At 40.6% G+C, this 26,259-nt stretch overlaps 1 protein-coding gene across 1 annotated transcript in view; it reads right to left on the bottom strand.

The window, feature by feature from the left end:
* Positions 1–154: 154 nt before the first annotated feature.
* spata20 (spermatogenesis associated 20) overlaps positions 155–26,259 on the bottom strand; it is a 50,108-nt gene continuing 24,003 nt past the window's right edge. The window contains exons 10-16 of the mRNA XM_076298688.1: positions 17,751–17,963; positions 17,096–17,288; positions 14,678–14,846; positions 12,059–12,267; positions 7,807–8,006; positions 7,141–7,221; positions 155–816 (exon numbers count right to left, since the gene is read on the bottom strand). Coding sequence (XP_076154803.1) covers positions 646–816; positions 7,141–7,221; positions 7,807–8,006; positions 12,059–12,267; positions 14,678–14,846; positions 17,096–17,288; positions 17,751–17,963 — 1,236 coding nt within the window. The 3' untranslated portion in view covers positions 155–645. The remainder of the gene's footprint in view (positions 817–7,140; positions 7,222–7,806; positions 8,007–12,058; positions 12,268–14,677; positions 14,847–17,095; positions 17,289–17,750; positions 17,964–26,259) is intronic.

Here is a 26,259-nt window from a genome sequence, read left to right as displayed (position 1 = left end):
CAACAGTCAAGCAGAATAATGGACTCCACAGCATTTGGGTATCAAAAGTTAATGCACGTTCAAGGTGGTAATGTTATACCTCGAGGTACATTAACTTCTGGCATCCAAACGCCATGTTGGCTTTATACCACAAAATATAAAAAACACAAATAACTGAAGGTAACTACTCAAGATAACTTTATTTTACCTGAAGTGTGCCATACATTGTATTTCACATTTTACTTCATTCAAGATCAAGTGGATTCACTATCCATTTCTAATTTTCACAGTCTAAGTCTTGCACAGACCTTTTGATTCAGCTGACCAACCAGCCCCAGCTGGTCCCATGTGGCTTAGGTCCTCAGTGGTTTCGGACTATAAGGTGACTGAGACAAATGTTACTCCAAATTAATGAGTTAAGGTTAATCGGCTCTACCATACCTTACTGTAATGCCTGGCACTAACGAGTTCTTCACCCATTGTCTCCAGTGTCAACTCAACTTCCTCTGTAAAACAATCCAAGAGTAAGTATCTCTCATGATAGCTACGCTGGTTATATTTAAATTAGATGACTGACCTCTCCCTAAATGACCCAAAAGGGCCTTCTGACAGCATTAGTGGGTACTTAAGTTTGTGCGTATCGGAGTGCATATGTGACGGTGGGCATCATTCCAGCAACAGCCTGCGTAGTTCCTCTGGGCAGGTGACAGGCAGGGCGCAGGTAAAGTTCTGGCAGACAAAGGCTGTAGCTTTGCCCTCAAGTGGACACAGTGAAGAGAGGACGGGCAGTCGCTGGTACAGAAACCCATCGGTGTCACTATCTGTCACTAACAGGACCTGTGTTGACAGAAAAGGGACAAAGAAAGGAATAGTTAGAAGAGGACAGTGAGGAAAGTGGATTTGAAGACAGGACGGGATATGCCAAGAATCAGAGAGACCCAGAGAAAGAGAATCACTGCAACAGGGCTAGTTGAACACAATTAAACACTAGAGTGTGTCTTGGGGAATAAGTGGTGCAGAACTTCAATGGTGACACAAGCCAGTACACACTACACTACCACACAGTGGACCTGCAAAGCCATCAATGTCCATTGAAGTTAAAAGCTGATGTTCCTCTGCAAAATAAATGACATTGAGCATTTTATTACATTATCCCCTTTCAGGGGGAAATTAACCATCAACCTGATGCAATAAATCCCACGTAGTCTATGTCACACTATGAGAAATCCTGGTGATCCACACACTAGCAAGTTGATTATGGAGAGTACCAAAGGAATCATCAAGAGGCTTTTTACAGGTGTTTTGTCATTCATGTTTCATTACTGATGGGAACCCTCACATTTTAAATGCAATGCTAAAAGTGACAGGTCAGGATAACTGTTCATGTGTCAGAATAGCTCATTGATTGTGACAGGACAAGACTGTGGACTTCTGCATCACTGCATGACTTGTGTCACCTGAGGCTACATTCTCCCAGATGTGAGGACGTCACTGTGTTCTACTTCGAGAGCGCCAGCATACAGACAACCATGGCCAGCAGGCTAGCTGAGGTCAGAATGGTGAGGTCTCTCCTCTCTAGTCTCAAAGGACCTAATAGGATAAAAAACATGCTGCTTCAATCACAGCAGTAGCTGGATTCCCCCTTTCCCCACTGTCAAGCTCACACTCGCTGTGTGTTGTCACTTCTCTATACAACAAACCATTTCACCTCAAAATTCCCATGAGTCGGTCTGTCTCTCGCTCACTCTCTCGCGCGCACACAGACACACACCTCCACATCTGCGCCCTGCTCAGCCTATCACACTTTCACACATGAATGTAAGCAGACATACAGGTAAGCAGACATACAGACAACTCCCCAAAACAAACACACACACAAAATTAGATTAGTTCAGGGAATTTTTAGAGACTCACTCACTCACTGAACTCAAGAAAAACTTCCAGTGGTGAGCATTAGGTTGTCAGCATACTCAGGTGGCACACAGAGTCATTATTCACTCAATTATCTGGGTTGACTTTATTTGGGTCTGAGTGAAGAATGGGACATGTCAACATCATTGTGTTCCATAGCTATATTAATGATGGTTACATATGTAACCAGATCCTATGAGTCAGAGGCGGTGCTTTAAGCACAAAGTAACATAATTGACACAAGAAGCCTACATGTTGAATGGTCAAGCACAATCGTCAACATAGCCAAGGCAGCAGAAGCACCATTTAAAAAGAAATAAATAAAAATAATAATCATTATATAAATCATTCTATTTATACTTGTTTAACACAACAACTGTACAAGGAGGCTGCAGAGGCTTAGTACTATCAGATAAGAAGTCATTCCTGATACCATGATCTTCTAATCTGTCAATAAACAATAATAGCCCTTCCTCTTTTCCTCTTTATTATTATTATTATTATTATTATTATCTCCTTGAATAAAAAACGGTTGAAGATGATGAAATAGCAATGCTATGAGTGCGTAGGCTAACATTACATTTTCCACTGTGGGGTAGGCTAACAGGTTAGGTGCATGCTCCCTGCAGCTTATTTCAGGAGCCTTTGCAATGCTACCGTTAAAATCCACAAATCCACTTAAAACAGCAACAATCAACCACCAACAAGCTTCCTCTTTTTATGTATGGAGGTTTACTAAAGGAGATCTTCGCAGACATAACTTAATTTTCCAACAGGGACAGGCATGGGTGGGGCAGCGTAGGAGTCGCTCTGCACACACACAAGGAAAATCTTTTGTAAATGAACGTCACACCATTTCCGTGAGACATACAAAAACATAGATGACAAACTCTCATGTGAAGTCAACCTCTGCCTTGTTCCTCTAGATATTTAGAACAAAATCTTCAGAACATTCTAACTGGTGTCTTTTGGGGATATAGTTGGCCCTCTTGGACCAAATGCATATTATACTGTAGTCTGGGGGGGGGGAGGTGTATACATGATACTAAAATTAGTTGTTAAAACATACCACATAAACATAACAAATTGCTGCGTAATGTTGCTTTAAATAAGACAAATATGTACCGGTACACAGTAGTTGTGCTACCTTGTCATGCTCCATGGTGCATTTGTAAGTGATTGGATACAGGGCCCAGTTCAAAAGCTTTACAAACAGGCCCAGGGGTGACTTATTATGAGGAGACAATGCAGGCAAGAGCAATATAGAGGGTAATCCTGTACTGTGTTGAATTGTCTGCATCCATCCTTTGTATTTCCTTTCCTTTATCTTGTCTCTATGGTCTTATTAGGGATTCACAGTTATGGGTTTCGTACTTTATACAACTCAGACATTTTTTCCTGGATGTTAACCTCGGCATTTCTCAGTCAGAAATGACTTCACCGGGAAGCATTCCACACACTTCAAACACCATTTCTGACTATTTTACCATCAAAAAAAAAAAAAGCCACAAAAAGCTCACTTGGTTAAACCACATGCTCACAATACCATCATTTAAGAACCTATCTGTTACATCAATAAGACTAGGCAGAGCTTCACAAAGAGAATCCTACCATGCTCCTGTAGTCACTGACTCATACCTACAAACACAACTGTAGGGGTCTGCAGTTATTTTCTAAATGAAGATATTTCTAGATTTTAGGGATCACAGGCTGTAAAACAAACTAATAAATATGCATGCGACCAAACCAAAACCAAATTCTTACACAGCTCATTGCCTACAGTTAAACTAAGTGCCTATTACATAGAAACAGATGATACTGTAATTAGATGTAAATCAGAAAACATTTGGTTGTCTCTGTGTTTAATGTATCATGGAGAGTAGATACGGTCTCTCACCCCTCTTACTTTTATACACATTTTCACCAAATATTTTCAGAAAAAAGTGTTCAAAATACATCAAAAGGGGTGCACAATGCACTCCCTAATGTATCATGATTTCACACACAGACCACTATATCAACATGACACTGTATGAAGGAGGGAATTCTCACAATCCATTTGGCTCATGCATCATATAGAACTCTGAACTGAGGCTTTTTATTAGTGCATTCTAATTTAGGATTTTTCTACATGTTGGTACACAAAGACATACAGAAATATTTCAGACTTTACCATCTCATATGCTGCTGTTCTGTCTAATAAGGAAGAGAATCAGCTACAGCAGAAAATAAAGCTAAAAACGAATGCACTGTTACAAAGATGGAAACTCCTCATGAAATAAAATTGGGATGTTATTATTTCTATGGATATGCATAGAAATAATAACATCCCAATTTATGAGTCTCTAAAGGGAATTTCCTTTATAGAATGTAATATGGTGAAAATGACCACCATAGTCCAGTGGTCAACACCTCTCTAATGCTGCTACCTATTTGTAAGTAGAGCTGCAAGGGCAAAATTAAAATATTATCAAATGCAAAATATATATTATTCTTATTAGTAGCAATATTAGTGGAAGATGTAGGTTGTGCGTGATTTACAATATATCTATACTTAACACATGCATATTTTAATTATCATAATAGCACATATATATTTCATAAGTTAAATGTTACATTTCTAGTGGTTGATTATCTTCAGTACTGAGACTGCATTAACCATAGCTGTCTTTGGGTTTTGGAAGTCAGTGTGCAACTAAGTTTCAGTACATGCCATTTTAACATGACAAAACATCTCGTAAATGTCAGGAAAGATCCAACACATCCTTGTTATCTGTGTCATGTGTTGTACATTTGAAAACATGTTCTATTTCAATCACCAAAAACATCAAATATAAAAGCCTGTGCAGACTGAATACCAATCCGCTGTGACTTTGAAAAGGTGAATTTCCACAATTTTCCATAATCTGATCACTACCAGACTCATGCAGTGCTCATTTTCCATTGTACTGAAACATGCTGCACTGAAACAAATACAAGTGAGAAAACTGCTTTTACTGTCCAGGTATAATAAGATAATCATTATTCAGCAAATTCAGAGTGAAGATTTGTGATCTCCCACCATATTAAATACTCTTTCCAATCAAGACTGCAATACTGGCTGGCTCTTTCAATCATAGTAAAGGAAATTAAACATTTTCATTTCAGCTGTCTGAGAAGCAAACATATTTCCTGCCTTCTTTCCCTACTCAATACAAATTTTTGCTGTCCCTTTTCATGGATTTGCCGTTTTTTCACCAAACCATGAGACACGACAGTTCACATTTCCCTGCGACAAGGAATATGTATACCACCTCATCAGGATCTACATTTGTTTCCTAAAAGAATAAAATTCAACATTTATGTCTTTAATTTATGCTTTTAAAAGATGAATATGCATGGGCAAAGAGCTGCTGGTCCTTGGGTAGATACTAACTAGACAGCTATTAAGTGTTTTTTCCCTACAAAAATCCCTATGGTCATCATGCAAAATCCCAAAACAGCATGAACTAGATTCCCATAAGGTTTCTAATTCAACAGACCTCTAGGGAAGAGCTATGTGCTTTGTGGCTTTCCCTTTCACTTGATATACTATTGTGTATCATTCCGGCATTACAGATGGGAAGGAGAAGTGTGAGGTTTCCTGCATAACTGCAAGAGAGGATGGACATCAAATAAGGCTAAATTAGCTAGTAGTTTGGCGCTTACATGAACATGTTTAGTCTAAATGAGGCTTGTATTACAATGGGTGAGAGTGTTGTTTAATCTGCATACTGATATTCTCTAGTAAAAAAGGATGGAATAAGGGGAAAACAGTTGAAAAATGGTTGAGTAGTCCCCTATGCATAATGAATGTAAAAGGCCATTTTCCCTTACACTATTACCTTTTGATACTACAACAAGGGATATAAATGTTAGATAGTTATTTAATGAGCCATTAAATGGAGTATCTGAAACCTTTTGTGTTAATAGCATACCCAAGACCGTAGTGAATCCCTCAAGTGAACAAACACAGTTTGAATGCAGCTGAATAAAAAGTAGATGTATTTTGGAACTACTGTCGAGGGCTCGCATAGTGTTATCCAGTCATCAATTTGTATTGACAACAATCTCTCTCATGCTGAGGTTAATCATTTGGTATTCTTTTAGAAAAACACATCCAACCAAGCCTATACTTAAGAGGGAAAATGCACAAAAATAAGCATAAGTGTATTATATATAGTATAAAAATCTGCCTTTGGTGCTTCCCTACCTTCTAGCTGCAGTGTATATCCTTAGCAATATATTAGATATAGCATATTGGGTCTTGAAATATTCACAGGAATCCAAAGAAATTAAATAATCATGTTATTTTATCCAATATTAGTGCAGATGTATAGTCCATCTTATACACACCAATTTAATTGAACTATAAATTGCAAAGATTTATATTTTTGTGTAATTATTGCATATTTAGTGTAGTCATTCCATATCAGAACCCCTGAAGTACAATTCAAATACAATCATGAAACCTCAAAGTGTTACCTTTCATTTGAGACCAAGATTATGCTTCTACACAAAGGGGTTCATAGGCAGTAAGCATTTGATTGTCAGTATGCATTTTGGATAACCAAAAGTCCTATGGGGAGTTTCCATAAGGCATTTTGCAAAACGCATGAGCATACAGTACCTAGGCAAATCATGGTCTAAAGTACTCATATTTCATTCTATATTGATCTACTTTTGCACACAGCTTCACAAGACCTGGTGTTAGGGCTCAGTTGTGTTTCTAAGTCATATCAAGTGACCTAGAGGGCTGAAATGTGGTCAGTTCAGAGATGCTTGTTATCCGACAGAAAGAAAAAACAATATTCTAACCTCTGAAGAAACTACAATGTCTCAGCTTTCCAAAGAGGTCAAGCATTTGATTATAGGCTAGACAAGGTGGGAACAGTGGCCTCTGAAGCAGGCGCTGTGCAATTTCAGGCAAAATCCTGAAATTGGTATTGAGGATGAAGCTGTTAATTCCGTATATCGGGACACCTCTCTATAACTACAACTATAACTATATTTTTATCTTGATCAGCTGAGTACAGTACACATTTCACTCCATACCACAATTTTAGTCAAATGAATAAATCTTATGGATATGTATCCACAGTATGTGAATGAATTATACAAATCCAAATGTCAAAGATGCAAACAAGTATTAGAATGCTGCTGTTGGTGGCATCCAAGGCCTTCCTGTGCATTCTTACCATCAAAACTGAAAAGATTTCAGGAAAGACTTACTTTATGAGGCAGGAACAGGGTGTGGACACAGGCAATCAGGTTGGCGGTGTCCTCTGCTTCAGGCTGGCCACAGATAACGATCTGTTGAGAGAAAAAAGGAGTGGGTGAGGGTTGGAAAAAGGGGAGAGAGCGCGAAAGGGAACGAGAGGGGCAGTAGAGGGGGTCAAGGCTGCCTGTGTTCTGTGCTAATGAGGTGAGCAGGTGTGCTTTGGAAGCATCTGGCCTCCGTCTGGACCTTCAGCTTGTTATTCCCTCCTCCTACACTTGCGCCACCTCTGCAAGTGAACACTGATGTGTCATGACAGGATTTTTTTTCTCCTGTTATTCCCCGTTATTAACTTCACACAAGGTCTGGGGTGAAAAGGGAAATAAAGTTTGGAAAAGTAGTATTCTCATCGCTGAAACTTAATTTGAACTTCTGTCAGCTGCCACCCACTCAAGTCTCCATTCCATTTCCTGACATATGAATTGAAGTTCGACTCCGCTTCTCATGCTTATTTGGAATAATTGTACATCTCATTCAAAACTACAAATTACACAGGTAACATTCACAAATAATTGGCCATATTCAGTATAGACTTTCAGCTACATTAAAATAGTGAGACAAGATACAAATCAATCAACTCAATTTCTAAAGGAGAGAGCCTTGAGGCAAAAGACAAATACCTGCTTCAGGGAGTAGTGCAGAGCCATGAGGCCCCGCACCATTTCTGGCAGGGCAATAGGCACTCTCACCAGCCTATCAGAGAAGGCTGCCAACAGTTTCTGGCAGCGCTCCATCCACTCCTGCTTGCCCGTGAGGTGAGAGAGGCGGAGCAGATTCCGAGCTGACACAGAGTTGGCGCTGGGCTCTGCTCCATCCTGATCTGAAAACAGCACAGAACATTCTCAAACAGAGTAACTGATTTTACAAACTACTACAAAGATTGATTACACCAACATTTCTCACTGGTGCAGGAGTAAGCTCCCCACATTTAAGCAGTTTACGGGCTGGCTTGAAATCAACATGTTGTTTCTGAAACAGGCTTAAGTGATGGGAGACAGTGGCTTTATCTACTGTCCAGTGAGAGATGGCACGGAGTGTTGTGTACCTGCTGACCTCATATTATATGAATAGTAGGAGGTGTGGGAGATCCTTAGGCAACTAAGCAAACATACAGGGAAAAATTGCTGGTTGTTTGAGTTTTCACATGAAAGATTCTGTATTGATCCACATTTATTACAAGAGTGCAAAAGGACTTTGGCCTAGTCTGGATGCCAGCTGAACTTAGCCCTGCCCACAACATTTGAGGTCGGGAAGTTCAGTCTGGACTTGTTCCATTGTAGAGCAACTATGCCCGAACCAGAGCTGTTTGGACCAATCAAATTGGGGTTTGTACGATGATGGACAAATGAGCAACAGTGCCTCGTCTATCACATCATCTGAGCATGCTTAGGTTGATTGTGTTTGCAACAAAAACTCTGTGGCTAGAAGATCGACAGATGGCTTCTAAGACCCCATAGGAAAAAAAACAACGTCAGGCTAACTTTGCTCATAATGCAGCTGAAATGTAACAGAAAACTAGAAAATCCGTGGCACAAAATTTTAAGAGCATTCATAAATTTCACATGGCACTAATTAGGGCAGCAGAATCCCAGCAGCCTTGCATCATTGTCAACCATGTCTCAGGTGAAAGCCAATTATAATTCAACATGTTAATGTGGTTATACATATTTTAGACTCACATCAGCAACAAGTCTGCTTTGGTGTCAGAACCATAGTGCTCCATCAAACAGACCAAAACACAGCCTACCTTTACAAAACTGTTAGCACCCATACTTACATATTAGCTCTGCCACAACTATTATTTGATGTGTATCCCTATTTAAAATGTATTTTATTGCTATTATAATAAGTTTTATCATTCTGTTTATGTTGATTTATAATTTGTTATTTGGTTTAGAATTGGTAAGTTGGAGTTGGTTAAGTAACTATGTAAACCTTGACGCAGAAGGTACCTCTAGTACAGCAAACCTACACCCAAAACCTGCCTACCTATTTTAAAGCCCTTTTATGTCTGCATGGGACTTCATCATCATAACAACCCCCTTTCATGTTAGATACCTGTAAAAAGACTTTCATTTCTGGACCAGCAGGCACATATCACATCAGACTGGGGGGAACAAACTCCGAACAAGAGTCAGTTAGTGTAAAACATTCCACAAAACTGATCATGTCGATTTCATTTTCATATGTTCTTGCTAGTATAGATTTTCACAAATCCCACTTTAAATTAACCAATTTATCAAAGGATGATGACCACCTGCATTACTGTATATGCAGTGACATATAACATATAAACATTACTGTCACACTCACACACGGCAAAAACAAACCTCAAGGAGATTTCATTCCAGGCTGGGTACACATTGTAGAAAGTCCACATATTTATACACATTCCCAGTAAGCCGTTTATCTCTTTCTTGTGGATGCCATGTTGTGAAAGCATGGCAGATGGAGGTTAAACACTACCGGCTCCAGGGACAGGGTGTAAAATCAGGGATGGCGTGGCACTGTGGAGGTGATTTGTCTTTTCGTGACAGGACAGAGGCTGGCCTCTGGTCTCTGCCTCTGTGTGGTAGCAGCAGTACAGCCCCTGATGTCTACACTCTCATGCCCAGCTCCACTAGAATGTCACAGTCACTTTCCCAGGATGAAAAATCCTTCGTATGTCTATCTTACTTAGTCAAACACGCTTGCAATGGTTTGCTTCTATATTCTCACCCCCCACATATCAATCCTGTGCCACTTTTATGGTGCCATCTGGCTTAGAGGTCAGTTCAATTTGTTGTGATTGCGTGAGTTTCAGCAGCACACCTGAACCAGGGAAACGCTATAATACCAACCCTGGCTTTCTAGACATGACTCGAGATGATTGCCACATTTCTTTCAGGTACTTTTCATGACTGTAAAATACATTTAAAAAAATTCTGAAAGTTGAATCTGGTGTAAAGGTGGTAACAGTTTGATAAAGAGCCGTTCACAAAAGAAATGAGAACTATAAAGTTAACTGTATATATAACAATATTAGCATCAATATTGTAATAGTTAATATGTGTGGACGTCATCATGCATATCAGCTAGAGTGATACTATTTTGTCATTGTCGTTATACTTATGCCATAACACTTTACTTGGATAGTCCATAGGGTGACCACCGACCAGATTCTGAAAAGTGAGGACAAATGGGGCTAAATGAGGACACCCCAAAATTCTAATAGGCCTTTTCGTGTGGGGGTTGGGCTGACAGTAAAAACATCAGCATGGGCTTTGTACACACCGTTAACAGCAGTAAACGGTTTGATAGTGATCAGAGGGGGAAATACATAATGGCTTGAACACATTGCATGGTGTTTTTAAGTTTTGCATGCCTTTTAGGTACCTAGCTCACTAAATTTAATCCGACATAGCAACAGAAGTGCTACTTTGAGATTTGAGAAAAATAACAAAGAAAAATGTTGATACACATAATCTGTCTGCTTGCTATTTTTCTCTGTCATTCATTTGTCTCCTGCTATAACAATGAAGAGCTTAGATGGGCTTTATTGGGAAAAAGGCTAGTCATTTGATCGCAAAAAAAAAAAATCAAACACAATTGTGACATCCGGGAAGGACAGGTCTATAGGAGACCATCCAAGTAAGGTGGTTTATGTGCAGTTTATGACAGCTGCTATGAATGTTATGAACTCACCCGTCAAGTAAAGTGTTGCCAATATTTCTGTTCAAATCCATATTTTTTCAGCCCTAGATATTTATTTAGTTTTATAGCCTGAAAAGCACAATATATGGGAAGCAATGTTTGGGGATTGATATTGTGAAAAGTATCATTCATAGCCAGCCCAGACTTTGTAGGATGGAAGACAAACATGTTCTCAGAATGACAACCCTTAAAAATGTGTATGCCATTCTCACTGATTTTCTATAAGGCCTATTTTCAGTCATGTTCAAAGGACTAAAATGGTATGTGGGATAGCTAATAGGCAGATACAAATCTATGTGGAAGTAGCTCAATGTATGAGCTTTAGTTGCCAATGTTGCACTATAGATAAATAGATAAGTCAAAATTATTGTTTTACCAATAATAAATTGATATTGAATACAAAATCAATTCAGCGTATTAATCCATGAATGAAACATGGTACAACATTGGCACATTGCACACTAAATGATTACACTGAGCTATTCCCACATACATTTCTGTGTTCCTCTAACTACTCCACATACCATTTCAGTCCTATGAAATTAACCAAAAATGCAATCACACCTAGTTTGATCCTCAGTATCATAGTGTGCATTTATTGTGGAGACCTCAAATATTGGCACAGCATTAACAAACTTGCCTGTAAAGTTCCCGGGAATTGACCTAGCGAGACCTGGCAAGACTGCCACTGATCGTGCGTTTTCATGAGTTTTCGATCGTCATCTATTTCAGTTCTATTCATCACAGAGTATCTAAAATCGCACCTAAGGTGTGTTAGAGTGTCTATTTTCGTAATAAAAAAAAGCTAAAAACACAATATTGAGTTTTTGGCACTCAAAGCATGGGAACAAAAAACACAATATTGCGTTTTTGGCACTCAAAGTGTTAAATCAATGGGCATGCAGTACAAACTTTTAATGGTCAACTCAACATGTTTGTCTTTCATCCTACACAGTTTGGGCAGGAATAACACTTTGTCCAAATATGGCTTCCAAGATAAGGCATTTTTGAGAGTGTGAGAACGATGAATAATCAAGGATGAAAAATGCATAAAATATAGAAAAACGCAAAGGTCTTAGTTTTGGGACCTAAACATTATGTCGACGGTTCTGCAACCATTCTGCCTGATTTGAGACAGAATAACCCAAATACTAAGGGCAACTTGAAGAGGAGATTTACCCTGCTTGAGTCTTAGAAGCACAGTGGGGTCACTTGGGTCACTGCAAAAGTAACCGCTGCCTTGGTCATCCCAGAACAGTTGGTCCTGCTTCTGCTGGAGTTCTTCTGCCCATTTGAGCCATTCCACTGCCTGTGTGGCCTCGAAGAGGTCCAGCAGTCCAGCCACCACATATGCATAGTCATCAAGGAAGCCTGCAATTGGCGAATCTCTGGTAGGAAAAATGGTGTGAGTATAGTGTCAGTGATTTTTTCACTGTTTATTTATTTATTCATTCATTTTAATATTTACCATTTTCTTTATCTGCATAAACAAAATGTTCTTTTAGCACATTAAATTAACTGCATCAAGTTAAATAATCTAAATACTGTTTTGACCATATAAAGTCACAAGTCTGCCAGTAATAAGTGATAGCATCGCTACAAAGTTGGGTCAGAACTCTTTTCAACATATTACTAATCACTGACTCATGGGAACATGAAGAGACCTCTTCAGGGACCCCTTCATCCTAAGATTCCCCTCCCCTGGTTTGCAGTGCCCCTGAGGCCAGCTGAGTGTGGTGGGACTGATGGTGACAGAGCTACAGATAGGGGAGTGTTGGGGGCAGGCTAATGGAGGACAGGGTGGCAAGGTCAGAAGACCTGAAGCGATGACCTCAACAATCACTTCTCCCACTCCATCTTTTTGGAAGTTGACGGCCCGTTGGAGCCTTGAAAGCTGGGCAGCAGGGAGACCTGTTACGCTGGTCTCATGTCATCTGCAATAGGTGTTGCAGTCATTTAAATATCAGTATAGATGAGAAACAAGGCTTCTATCAGAGCGTTTGTTCCTTTGTTGAGATCATTCGTTGTTTATAATGTAATGTGAGTATTGGCTTGTGATATTAAAATAGGGTTAATCTTGGTTACCCACATGTTACTGAATTTATTATTCAAGACAAGGAAGACAAACTGCATACGTGTATGTCACCACTTTAGCCCTGAGGCCTCAGTATAATTAGGATGGTGATTTACACACGCAGAAAAAAAAGATAATTATCTTTGCATATGGGAAAAAGCTATGGTAAGCGTTCTCATAGAACTGCTGCTGGTGCAAACGGGGTCAACAAATGAGAGGGGCTCTCAAAAATGAGGCCACGCTGACTATGGGCAATACTTTGTGGGGCTGCATGCTACAACCACTAATTACTGTTGTACAAGTGGTACAAGCCAGGCTCAACACCTGAAAGTCTGACGTAAGCTTACAGCACGGTAACAAACTAGAAGCATGTTAAACATAAATCATAAGTCAACAGTATTCTCTGCATTCTATGTCATATCAATGGGATTGGGTGTTACCAAGAATGTGAAATTGTGTCTGTGCTGTACATGTTGCTATGCAACCAAATTAGTGCCAGTGGATTAAACTGTCAAATGAATAAATGTCTTGTTGGTTTGATATTTCTATGACTCCTAATGGTCAGTGCAGAAATCACCAACCCTGAACATTACAGAGCAAGAGCTGATTGTGAAAATGAAGTAGGTGTGCTACTTTCCCTGGGCCTACAGCAGAATGTGCAGAAATGAGAGTTGGAACATTTTTAGAGCAAGGTAGGCTGTACATCGTGTGATAAATGGCTAAGGGAGCCAGGTAATTTTTCATCAACAGTTGTCGCACTTGTTAGCAAACCACCTCTGTGGAGAGTATTCCCTGGCTGATTTTTGTCTTACTAAGCACTTGTTTTTGCAGTGTCTATTCACTGCAAGTAGTGTGGAACCTGTGAGAATTTCTTTGAAAAAAGTGAAGCGGCAGCTATGACGGGAGTGACAAAAACACATGACAAATTGTCACTTATTTCTCTGGAAAGTTTTCACCAACCACATCAAAACACTCAAAGCTGTCAAACCTATAATAAAACAACGCAAAGGTAAAAAAAAACAACTCAAAGCTACATGAAGTTCTACTGAATTGAACAAACTTAATTAGATTCTTTTGAAAACCTAGGTAACACTTCCTTTGAACCTTGCACAAAAAAATATCATAAACATGTTCTAGCGGATATGATATCATATATCATAAATCATCATGACGTCATGTTCCTTGGCCGTGTCAGTGTCATGTCACTGCCATTAGTAATTGTCATGGCATTTCCATGTCAATAATAGGCTCTCACATGCTGTCATACCATCACATATTCTGAGAGCTATCTTACCGATAACGGTACCATGATGCCTGTACTGTTATATAGGGCACTGACTGCCATGACAACTCATGGTGAAATGGCATAAGTGTTTTGTGCCACTGTCATCCTAAACCTCTCGATGAGCCTATGTGCATTTATGTTCAACTGGACTGTTCACTACTATGATAATAAAACCAATTTTACCCTAACCCGCCAGCCATGCCAACATTTACACATATCATAACCTTAATACACATTGTAAAAGCACCAGACACTATGCAAAATAAACTAACAAAATCACTCAACAGTAACATTCAAAGATGTTGTGAAACCTACTGTACTATTTCATTAAGAGTCCCTCTTAAGGACTTCAGCATATTCAGGCAAGTGAAAGGTTTATTTCTGAGGCTGCATACTAACATTAAAGAGACTTCTAAGAAAGATAATGCTGCAGGCTTACATCTGCTCCACCTCCATCTCCTGGCCACGGTAACACGAGTGCAAAATCCTTCGGTCCCCCTCGTCCCAGAGGTGCTTCTGCAGAAAGCGAGCTGCCTCTTCAGCTCTCTTCAGCAAGGCCTTATCTCCCAGTACTGCTCCCGCACATGCAAAGCCAGACAACATCAAACCTGTAGTGAAGTAGAGAAATTAGTATTACCATTCTTCTTCTTCTTCTTCTTCTTATTATTATTATTATTATTATTATCAGTAGTAGTAGTAGTAGTAGTAGTAGCAGTAGTCATTGTCACATACAATTACAAGCCTCAGATGTGTCCTTAAATATGTTCACAAAGAACACCTCTCAAAGAAATTAGTATATTACCTTACACATTACAAATAATTACACATATACAGTATAAAAGTATATTATCAGGGACATACATTTAAAAATGCTTTTAAAATATGACTCATTTTTCACCATCGTTTTTAGGAGCATAGTCCCTAACTAGACTTGAATCATGGGTCTTGGGTTGCCATGAGTCATGCCATGGGATGCTTAAACATTGGTTATATTATTTACTTTTTTAGCAGTAGTGTCCACCTTTGGCCTTGTAGCTGACTAATAACAACTTTACTTTGTATATGTCTATCACACTAAAGCTACTTACAAGCAATGCTGTGCCTCAATCACAGACTTCCACAGGAAAGACATAACATGATAGGCACCCTTTAATTAAAGGCTTTTCCACCAGTATAACCAATGTCAGTGTCTTGCATGTCTTGCACTTGGCACTCCAGATAAATGATGCACGGCAACAGTGTCATTTATTATTGTAGAACTTTAAAACCGCTGACTCATTACTTAGTCAAACTTTTCGATATCTCCCTACACCACAAGCAGCCAGAAAGGGAAGGGAAGTAACTTTACAGGTAGAGATATCAAATAGGAATTTGGAAAGGATAATGGAGGAGGTATGCGCAAAAAGACTGATTAAACAATGCCTCTGTCATTTAATTCAAGCTTTTAATTCATTAGTCACCATTGTCCCCCAAGGCATTATTCATCCAATCTTTCAAATGGCTCTAAGATACTCCTGAAGGCTTTGAAAAAGGCTGAGAGGAACCTGAAATTAATGTTTTCCTCCAAGATAACTATTTCATAGGTGAATAAAACACCAAGTAATAGAAATAACTATTCTTAATCTCTGTTCGCAGGAAGGATTTTGTTACAGTAATTTCCTGCCTGTGTATTAGCCGCATTGTGTATTTTTTTGTCTTTTTATGCCTTTAATGACAGGACAGTGAAGAATGACAGAAAGTGAGTGGGAGAGAGAGAGAGTAGGGGTGGTATCCGGAAAGGACCACGGGGCGGGAATCGAACCCAGGTCGCCGGCGTATGGTGCAGGTGCCCTAGCCAGTCGTGCCACGGCCGGGGCCCGCAGGACAGTGTTTTATGCAAGTTAAAAAACAAACAAACATATTAATACTTAACATAATACATAATTAACTACCCCCGTGTATTAAACTCATAGCTGAAAAAAATTTGCAAAATCAATGTATAAACCGCGGCTAATAGTTGGGAAATTACAGTACATGATACTGTTCACTATGTCCTAATAGGATCTGAGCGAGCGAGCGACCGTCTATGAATGTCTGTCTACACTGAATCCATTAAATATGCCCTTCTATTGCACCATATTTCATTCATCCAAAATAGCAGAGCAATGAGAGCAACAGAAAGAAAATAGAAACGGGTCGTCCGACAAAAGTCTCAAAACGTTGTGTTGCATCGCTCTGCTCGCATCGCTTGCAGTTTGGACACTCCAATTGAAAACAATGTAACTAAACAGATTTTTTCACTAATGTTTGCTCTCATCGCATCCTGTCTGGACATGCTGTTAGGCTGTGAATGATATGTCTTCTTCTTTCCCCAGTGTTGTCAAAGGACTTTTTGTAAATAAATAAAATGGTATTACTTTTTTACTTGAAATCTGTAACTGATAAACAATAATAAAATGGTATTACTTTTTTACTTGAAATCCGTGACTAATTAACATTGACATTAGCTTGGCTTGGCAAAACCCTGACCTGTCATTTGCCATCATTGTCCATGTCAATTTCTGTGTCACGTTACCATCAATGGTAATTGTCACTCGCTTAGAATTTTAGATGCCATAACAGCTTACTGTAACAGGCTGCTGTTTGGTAGCATAGCATTACACTGATAATTAGTTTTAACGGATGATCAATACATTTTGGAGGCAAAGCCGAGTCCTAACCATTACATTACCTTCACATTTGTTATCCTGACATGGTACAGTCCTGTGAGAATTCCCAAAAAGCGCATCAGCTCTAAATGGGCAGTCATTTCAAATTAGCCCTCTGGCATCCGTCCATGCCCTGAGGGTTGAGATCATATGGAGCCATAAGCTCGTACCATTCCATGAGGCCAGCATTTTAGAGTCCAGGTGGGGTGGGGGTCGTGCTCTTCTCACTTCAGCCAGCTTGCTCCTGCTGCTGGCCAGGATCTCATTAACCATCTCCACATCCAGGCCAAACTGAGCTGCTGTGAGCTCCTCAGAGTAGCGGACAATGAGCACATTCTGGCCCAGGAGCTCCCCGTGTGGATCCTACCCTCAGAGTCAACACAAAGTCTGCTGTTAAGCATCTCTTCATAATGCATACATCCGCATCTGAGAGTCAATACAAAGTCTGCTATTAAACATCTCTTCATAATGCATACATCCGCATCTGAGAGTCAACACAAAGTCTGCTGTTAAGCATCTCTTCATAATGCATACATCCGCATCTGAGAGTCAATACAAAGTCTGCTGTTAAACATCTCTTCATAATGCATACATCCGCATCTGAGAGTCAATACAAAGTCTGCTATTAAACATCTCTTCATAATGCATACATCCGCATCTGGAAATTAGGCATTCAAGATACTCCTTTGTGGTTGTGTTGTGCCTGAATATTGTCTAATGTCTACCCATTAATGTCTTGGAGAATACACACACACACACACACACACACACACACACACACACACACACACACACACACACACACACACACACACACACACACACCTGCTCAGGCTCCACGTTGCCTTGCTCTTTGACGCCATAGTGGTGCATGAAGATATCTGCCTTGGTGGCTCCACCAGTGGCACCTTCTACGATCTCAGACAGCAGCTGTCTAATCTCTGCAGCAGTCCACACGCAGAAAGCCCCCTCTTTCTTCTCACTGGATTCAGGTGTGGGCAGAGAATCCGCATCCTCTGCACTGTAGAAGCCCCCAGACTGCAGAGATTAGCATAAAGAGGAATATAGGATCTGTCACTGGGATCCCCTAAAACACTATTTGGAGGCTTACATTATTAATCCAGAATGAACAAATGTCATTTAAAATTATCATAAAACAGATGACTCATGACATTTCATGTCAACAACAGTCTAAAAACAGAAGATATAAAATGTATGGCACTTGAAATCACAAGCTCCCATGCTGGCATACTAGCTAGGCAAAGGCAGACTGTAGACTGCAGTGCTGAAAAGACAGCTGTTTAAGATGCTTTCACTAGTTCACATTCCTGAATTTGCATTAAGACATAAAAGCATAATACATAAAAGCATAATAGAAAAGCATGTTTGGCGAGGTCTCTGGCCATGGTCCTGAAGGGCTTCGCGGAATCGTGCCGGAGTCGACTGCGCAGGCAGGAGTCGGGCAGGATTCCGCCATACACCCCAAAAATTGCATTTGAAGATGAAGGACCCTATGGCAAGAACCACGCTGCAAATTCAATGGGAGTGCGCGAGGTGCGCTTTCCTCAGATCAGAGATAGGCGTCGGAGGACCACCGGCCGAGAGTTTTGAGGGCTTGATCGGACAGACCGTTATTTGCCGCAGTGGTGGCTGCACCAATTCCAGTGTTTCCTCTATGTTGATTTGGTAGTGGCGGCCCCGCACGGTTTAATTTTCTTCCCCCACGGTATCAGAAATGGGGCAGACGCACAATAGTCGCAGTTGCCTTTCAAAATTCATTGTGCAGACCTGTTGTAGATTCTCCAAATATACAGCTCAATCACAACTGAAAACTAGATGTACCGCAGAGCGGTACAAAATATGACCGCCGCCCAGTCCAGCACATTTTTTCCACAAAAATAAATCACGCTGAAAGGCCTATATGATTCTAACTGTCTCACTAAATTGCATTAGCCACACTCAATTCTCACTGGTATCTGCTAGACAACAAGTACCAAAACATAATTAGTTCATAGATTCCACATGTAAAATTAATTTTATACAACCCCACCCCCATCTTGCCTGTTCATAATTCTGAGAAATTCTTGAATTGTGTGCATGTGTGCGTGTACACGTTTATGTTTATGTGTGTGTGTGTGTGTGTGTGTGTGTGTGTGTGTGTGTGCGTGCTTGTGTGTTTGCCTGTGTATGTGTGTTTGTGCATGTGCATGCATGCATACATATGTCTACTGTGTGAGTATGTGTCATACGTATGATTACTGTGAATGTATGTGTGTGCGTGTGTATCTGTTTATGCACATGTGTGCACATGAAATGGGTTAACATGACCCCTGGAGGCAAACATACGGAAAAAATTGGTCATCCTAGGTCCTACGGTTCTCAAGATATTCACAGAAAACTGTGTCTGCCCTACCCTCCTTTCGGGGGGTCCAGTACAGCGGGGGGGCTACAGATCAAAACGAAAAACGATGGTTCCATGCTATCCATGTGGAGTTACATGCCCATCAAGTTTCGTGTACTCCGGTCTTTCAGTGTCCCGGGAATCCTTGTTGGTGTACGGTCACTAAATGTACACATAAATTATTTTATTGTAAGGCTCCCCATGAACGAAAGTTCACAAAACTTGGCATGCATTATGACATGGAGGGTGTCATAATGATCCTACACTTTCAATTTCGTGCAGTTTTGACCATGTCAGCCAGAGATATTGTGATGAAATCACCTAATTCTTTGCTTTTTAATTTTTAACTAGGTGGCGCTATACATGAAATAAGTGGTAATGAGATGGGTTGACATGGCCCCTTGAGATCAACATACAAAAAAAAGGTGGACCTCCTAGGCCCTACGGTTCTCGAGATATTCACAGAAAACTGTCTCCGGCCACCTACAGGCCAGTTGGTGTATAGAAACATAAATTAATTTATTGTGTGGCCCCCCATGAACGGAATTCCACAAAACTTGGCGTGCATTCAGAGGGTGTCATAATGATCCTACTCTTCCAATTTCGTGCAGTTTTGACTATGTTAGGTCACAGATACCTGCGATTACAACACCTCATTTTTACTTTTTTGTGTTTAACTAGGTGGCGCTATACATGAAATGAGTGGTTATGGAATGGGTTGACATGGCCCCTTGAGATCAACATACAAAAAAAAATGGTCCTCCTAAACCTTACGGTTCTCGAGATTCACAGAAAACTGTGTCTGCCCTACCCTCCTTTCGGGGGGTGCAGTCCAGCGGGGGGGCTACAGATCAAAACGAAAAACGATGGTTCCATGCTATCCATATGGGGTTACATGCCCACCAAGTTTCGTCTACCCCGGTCTTTCAGTGTCCCGGGAATCATTGACGGAAATTTGGACATGCGAAAAAGAAAAAAAAAAAGAAAAAAAATCTGACTAAACCTATATGACCGCCGCTTCGCTGCGCGGCGGTCATAATAATGCCTCATTGTGTGTGAATAGAGGTGAATACATATAACTGTTTGTGTTGCAGCAAAGTGGGGGGGGGGGGGGGGTCGGACAGGCCTGCCCCCACTGCTTAAAAAAATCCTAGAGGAAACACTGAATTCTAAAAGAATGAGTTGAGTAACGGTCTGCTGGGATTCCGACTTGCGTTAGAACAGCTTGAGCTGCATTTGAAACCAGAAGCAAGTGACGGCGCGTCCGTCGTCTGTAGCAAAGTGGGGATCTAAAGGGGATGCGATAGAGGAACGACTTGAATTAAGACAGCCAGGGGTGCCTGTCGTCTATGGCAGAAGGATGATTAGAATCTAATGATGATGCAAATGCCAATCTATGAGTTGACATTCAAAACAGCAAACTTGTTTGGCAAGATCTCTAACCAGGGTGGAAAAGTGCTTAGCCGCAGTGGTGGCTGTACCAATCCTGAAATAATGGGAAGCTTGAGAGATAACTTAACATGCATGCACTTGCACACATAACATGCACTTAACATGACATGCAGGGCAATGAGCTTGCAGTTGCAGAGCTCGGGGTCAGTCCAGGGGAGTACAGCTTGCAGTTGCAGAGCTCGGGGTCAGTGCAGGGGAGTACAGCTTGCAGTTGCAGAGCTCGGGGTCAGTGCAGGGGAGTACAGCTTGCAGTTGCAGAGCTCGGGGTCAGTGCAGGGGAGTACAGCTTGCAGTAGCAGAGCTCGGGGTCAGTGCAGGGGAGTACAGCTTGCAGTAGCAGAGCTCGGGATCAGTGCAGGGGGAATAGAGGACTGATGTAGTTGCTGATGCTCATGGCATGTGATTCGGAGATTTGTGAGTGATTCATAAGGTTAACATTCCAAATTACGATCTACAATTCTGCTGTTTGGCAAGATCCCTAGCCAAGGTCATGGAGTGCTTTGCAGGGATCTTGCAGGAGTGTACTGCACTGGCAGGAATCAAGCAGGATCCATGTCATGTGATCACCCCAAAAAATGCAAACCAATTGAAAAGACCCTGGCTAGGACCATGTAGGCTATAGATAAGGTGATATGAAAGGTATGTAAGGCGCCTAGAGTATTTGAGAAAGTGCTCGGGTAGACCGTTATTTGCCTGAATGAAACCTAAACGGTCTGTGCCAATACCAATATGCGTTGGTAGATATCCGAGTTGCCCTTAAAACCAATGAGGGTTACATGTGCAAAAATGTCAAATATATGCTATAAGGAGAACTTAGACATTACATAGCGTACACATGGTCTGAATATAAGGATAGTTACTGAAAGGTGATAAATGGGTGTTACAGGTTTCTACTTTGCTGTATTAAGTTTGAAGAGAACACTGAGCTACCTAGCATTATGGTAGCCGATCTAGAGAATAAATATGAACCTGTAGCAAACACTTTAATACAGGCAGTTTGCATTCAAGAGCATGAGAAGAAATTTAGAGAATGAGAGCAAGCGGCTAGGCTGGAGTAGGTTAGGCATTGACATGAAGATTAGTACAAGTGAAGAGCCTGAAGAGCCATCTTGAAGCAAGGCCGTAGTCATGATGTCAACATTGGGGGGGACCAAATCTGTGGTGGGGTCTGAGGGACCCCCAAACAGAATTTCAATACATTTCCTACCATGCAAAAATATTATTAAAAATCACAAAGAAGTCGTTAGGTCAGTCAATTAGGTTATTCCAAACTTTTGACGGACATAGGCATGGCATGGATGGATGGATTATGAACCCCTGGACACAGATGCCCCCCCCCCCCCCCTTCTGGTGAGTTTTGTGAAAAGAGAAGGGTGGAGAAGAAGCAACCTCACTGGTTCATCCCTGGAACCGTGACTCCATTTATGTTCAAAATGTATACTTTAAAAGAAATTACAAACTAGAGTATCTTGTGATAACCTCTATATTACACAGAATGTGGTTCTTTGACTTATTACTTACACCTGAAGATTTTTTTAAACTAAGGCTTAGACTCATAGGTTTGGAGCCTAATAAGATTTTGTCTTTTAATTTAGATTTTATTATGCTGGCGGCTAATCACACAATTTTAACATAGTTTGAAAGGGACCGGAGTCAGGAATAGGCTACTAAGACAGGCCCCTCTTCTGTCTGACCCACCGTTACCCAGACATCCCAAGTCTCCCGGAAGTTCCGGGAGTCTCCCGCATATTGATAACGGCTCCCTGATGCCCGCAAATTAGATAAAATCTCCCGGAATCTAGAGCGAGCGAGCAAGAGCGCGCACACGAGACCGAAACTTCAAATCGTGTGTGCATCTGAGTGTAGCGCGCACACAACGGGGATGGAGAGAGAGAGGTAGTGCGTGTGTGGCTGTTCAAGACGAAGAGCATCCTGATTGGCCAGTTTCATGTTCAGTTCAGTAGGAACAGGAGCGTCATGGCAGAGGCAGAGTGCCCCCCAAAAAGGACCCATTTCACATCAGACTACACGAAAGTGTACCCTTGTCTTATAAGAGTTCAAAATAACAATAGTCTTGCATGCTGCACTGTTTGTAGGCTAACAGTGACTTTGGCAGGTTAAATGATTGCAAAAGACATGCTGAGGTGAGTTTAACAAGTGTCATTTCATCTGCATATTATTCCAGACTAGCCTACTGGCTATTTGCCAAGGCTACATAAAGACCAAACTACCAAAATCTACATATTTTATTATCACAATTTCTAATAGGCCTTCCGTATTTGGTGTGCTGAGTAGAGACAATTAATTAACAAACATAGGCTATTCATCACTATTTCAGTATCTAAGAAGGCTAAAGTAATTTTTTATTGATATTTATTTTATTTTTTATTTATTTACTTATTTTTTTACTTTTTTTTTTTTTTTTTGGGGGGGGGGGGGGGGGGTCCCCCCCTGAAATGGCTTTTTGCAGCTTGGGATGTCTGGTTACCCCTGTATGCATTATAGACTGGCTTCTGACAGAAACTACGTTTTGTGCCAACATGTAGAAACACTAGGCCTACTACAGCCTTTAATTGGTGAATGGAGGTGCAAAAATGTTTTCTTTGGTTATTGTCCGCGATTCACATTAACTGTAGGCTATCACGTAGGCCTATTGTAAACGTCGCCACATTTGATCGTTTTGCCTGCATGGATGCCCGATTGAGTGCGCATCTAAATAATATGCAAGATGCAACAATCATTTGTAAGAGGCCTATAAACGGTAATTTCTGGCATTACTACTAGCATATGAATGCATTATTTATGTTGAAAGACGTGAAAGAAATGACACAGGCTTGCACAAATTCATCATTTAAAATAAAACTTTTCACTTTCGCTATCATTGCGAGAATAGGCTACAATATGGAAAATGTTCCCTTTCAGTCTGATCGGCTCCAAACATGTATGGGATTTCCTTAACATGTGCTACACCTTTTCAAGAAGTTTTGTGAAAATTGTACCAGTAGCTTTTGCGATATTGTTAACAGCCCTACCTCCGTAGGGTGCAGTAAATGGAAGCTTTTGATAGCGCACTCCATTAACTAAAAACGGAAAATCACCAGGACAAACCACTCAGGGTGTAGGCTACTCTGGAACCATAGGTCACTAATTTGTGCGTTATTTACGTTTGATTACATTTCAGATACAGTTCGTGTTGGTTTCCTGTAGGCCTATATAGCGCTTTATTCTTTCTTTATTTTTCTATGTCCGAATATTGGGGGGGACATTTTGGTCATATTTGAATATTGGGGGGGGGACACGTCCCCCTCAATGTCTATGGTGACTACGGCCCTGTCTTGAAGCTAAAACGGATTAATGGATGTTAAAAAACCCATGCTTGGCAGAGTCTATGGCTCAGCCAAATTGCTCTGGGGGGGATCGTGCAGGAGACACTGTACAGGCAGGAGTCAGCAGGATCCGTGTATACAGCCCAAAAATGAGGGCAACTAAGACACCTTAAAAATGACGCAAAAGGGTTTGTAAAGAGCAAAACATGAAGAGCGGAAAGAGAAGATTGACCTGGGTGTGATCTGGAAAACATTGTTAGAAGGATGCGGTGACCAGTGTTTCCCACAGAATTGAATTCCAATTGTGGTGGTTGGTTTGCAGAATTAACTTGAATGGAACCGTTTATCAAATTAGCACAGCGTGGTTATGATGCTAACCAGATTTAAGCACAATTTAATACAACCTGGAAAATCATTGTGTGGTGGTCAATGTTGATATTGTGGTAGGCCGCTACAAATAAGTCAATGTATGGGAAACACTGGGTGACACCAATCCAGGGAAAGAGGGGTGAGGGAGAACCAGGGACGCGGTCCTTGGCTGGGGAAGAGACACGGGCACGAACGCGGTTCACGCCGGTGGGAGATGATGGGGAAAGGGAAAAGGTAGCGACGCGGTCGTCGCTACAGGGGAGGGGGAGGAGGTTGCACAGCACCCTGGGTCTGCAAAGAGAAGAGGCTTGATTAGCTGGAATAGAGAAAAGAGACCGCAGTAGTGGAAGGCAAGGTAGAGGGCTGCACGCGGGCACCCATAACTTGCTGGGTTGACAAAGCATGTTGCATGGACAAAGGGAGAGACTCGGAGGAACGGAGCTCCACATACGGCGCAGGTGCTTGGCTGATTGACTAGCAGGAGGGAAAGAGAAAAGGATTGAGCTCAACACTCTGACTGAGGACAAGTTTCAGGAGAAAATCAGGAAAGTGTTGGCCTTGATTTGAAATTGTTTAAGAATGTATGTTTCATTTTAGCCAACACCTATCAAGCAATTCAAAATGAGCGAATTACATTTAGCCACAAAGTACAATGGAGACGATAGTAGTCTATTAGTTGTAGGCTGATGCTTACAACATGCTTTGATGATACAGGCCTAACACCCCAGGATAGTGCATATTATTATATAGAGTTGTGATAATTGAGTTTGAGTAATCCAGGGATAGCAATAGCGCCAATTTAGCAATATGAGGTGCTATGGAAACCAGGAAGTAATTAAAATACTGTAGCTAACAGCAAGAGAAGTGGTGAGCAGCACATTATTAGAGAGGATTCCAAGGAACAGCAGAGCTACACGCTGATGTAGGTGGGTCATTCCACGAAAACGTGCCATTTTATGTCCCTCAAACAAAAGTGTCTTGCAAAGCTGAATTAACAATATTTTTTTCATAATTATTTTATATTTTAGGAAATATAATAATGGTAAAAATAAATTATTTACTTTTTAAGAATACATCTTTTTTTTAAAGGATTTTAAGCACTTTTCGTATTAGGAATATTGCAAAACTGTAAAAATGGCTTGTCCCTCGGTATGATTTGTCTAGTATCACTGGCTATTTAGGATTAAAAAAGTCAAATTATCATAAAAATAAATACATGTACAAAAAGCTTAAAGTGTTTGTTCATGGATCATTAAACAATTTTATTTGGAATGTTTTTAAAATTATGAAAAAATCAACATTTTACATTTGTCCCCATGTTATCGTCAACCCTGTTACTTTTGGATAAAAACCCCTTTGGAGAAAATTAACTGTGCCAAAAGTTACATCATTTTCAGGAAGTGATATCCCCTGCCTTCCAGGAAGTTAATGGTGAAAAGACCAGAAAAGTGTTGTTCTCTTTTAATGACTTTTATTACGGTTTTGCTCCGTCTGACAGAAGGGGACAAGCTAGTTTCGTCAACCCTGTTACCACAAAATCATGCATTAAAAAATTATTTGATTGAAAATGTAAATGTAAATATTTAACAGCATTTTAACCTCTCTTGAATGCACACCATGTGGTGTCCTGGTGTCCACCACATGGCTAGTAATGGCTGCCGATAACATTTCATCAACCCTGTTACTGTCAACCCTGTTACTGTCAATCCTAAAATCTAATAATTCATGTGTTCAACTCCAGAATTATTTATGTAACACATAATTATTTGTATAATATTCATAAATA

The sequence above is a fragment of the Alosa pseudoharengus genome, unplaced genomic scaffold (genome assembly GCF_046254945.1).
Source record: "Alosa pseudoharengus isolate Yale_2024_CS ecotype anadromous, Long Island Sound unplaced genomic scaffold, YU_APseudo_1.1 YU_APseudo_1.1_scf_21, whole genome shotgun sequence".
Lineage (NCBI taxonomy): Eukaryota > Metazoa > Chordata > Actinopteri > Clupeiformes > Clupeidae > Alosa > Alosa pseudoharengus.
This window is presented reverse-complemented; position numbering and strand designations above follow the sequence as displayed.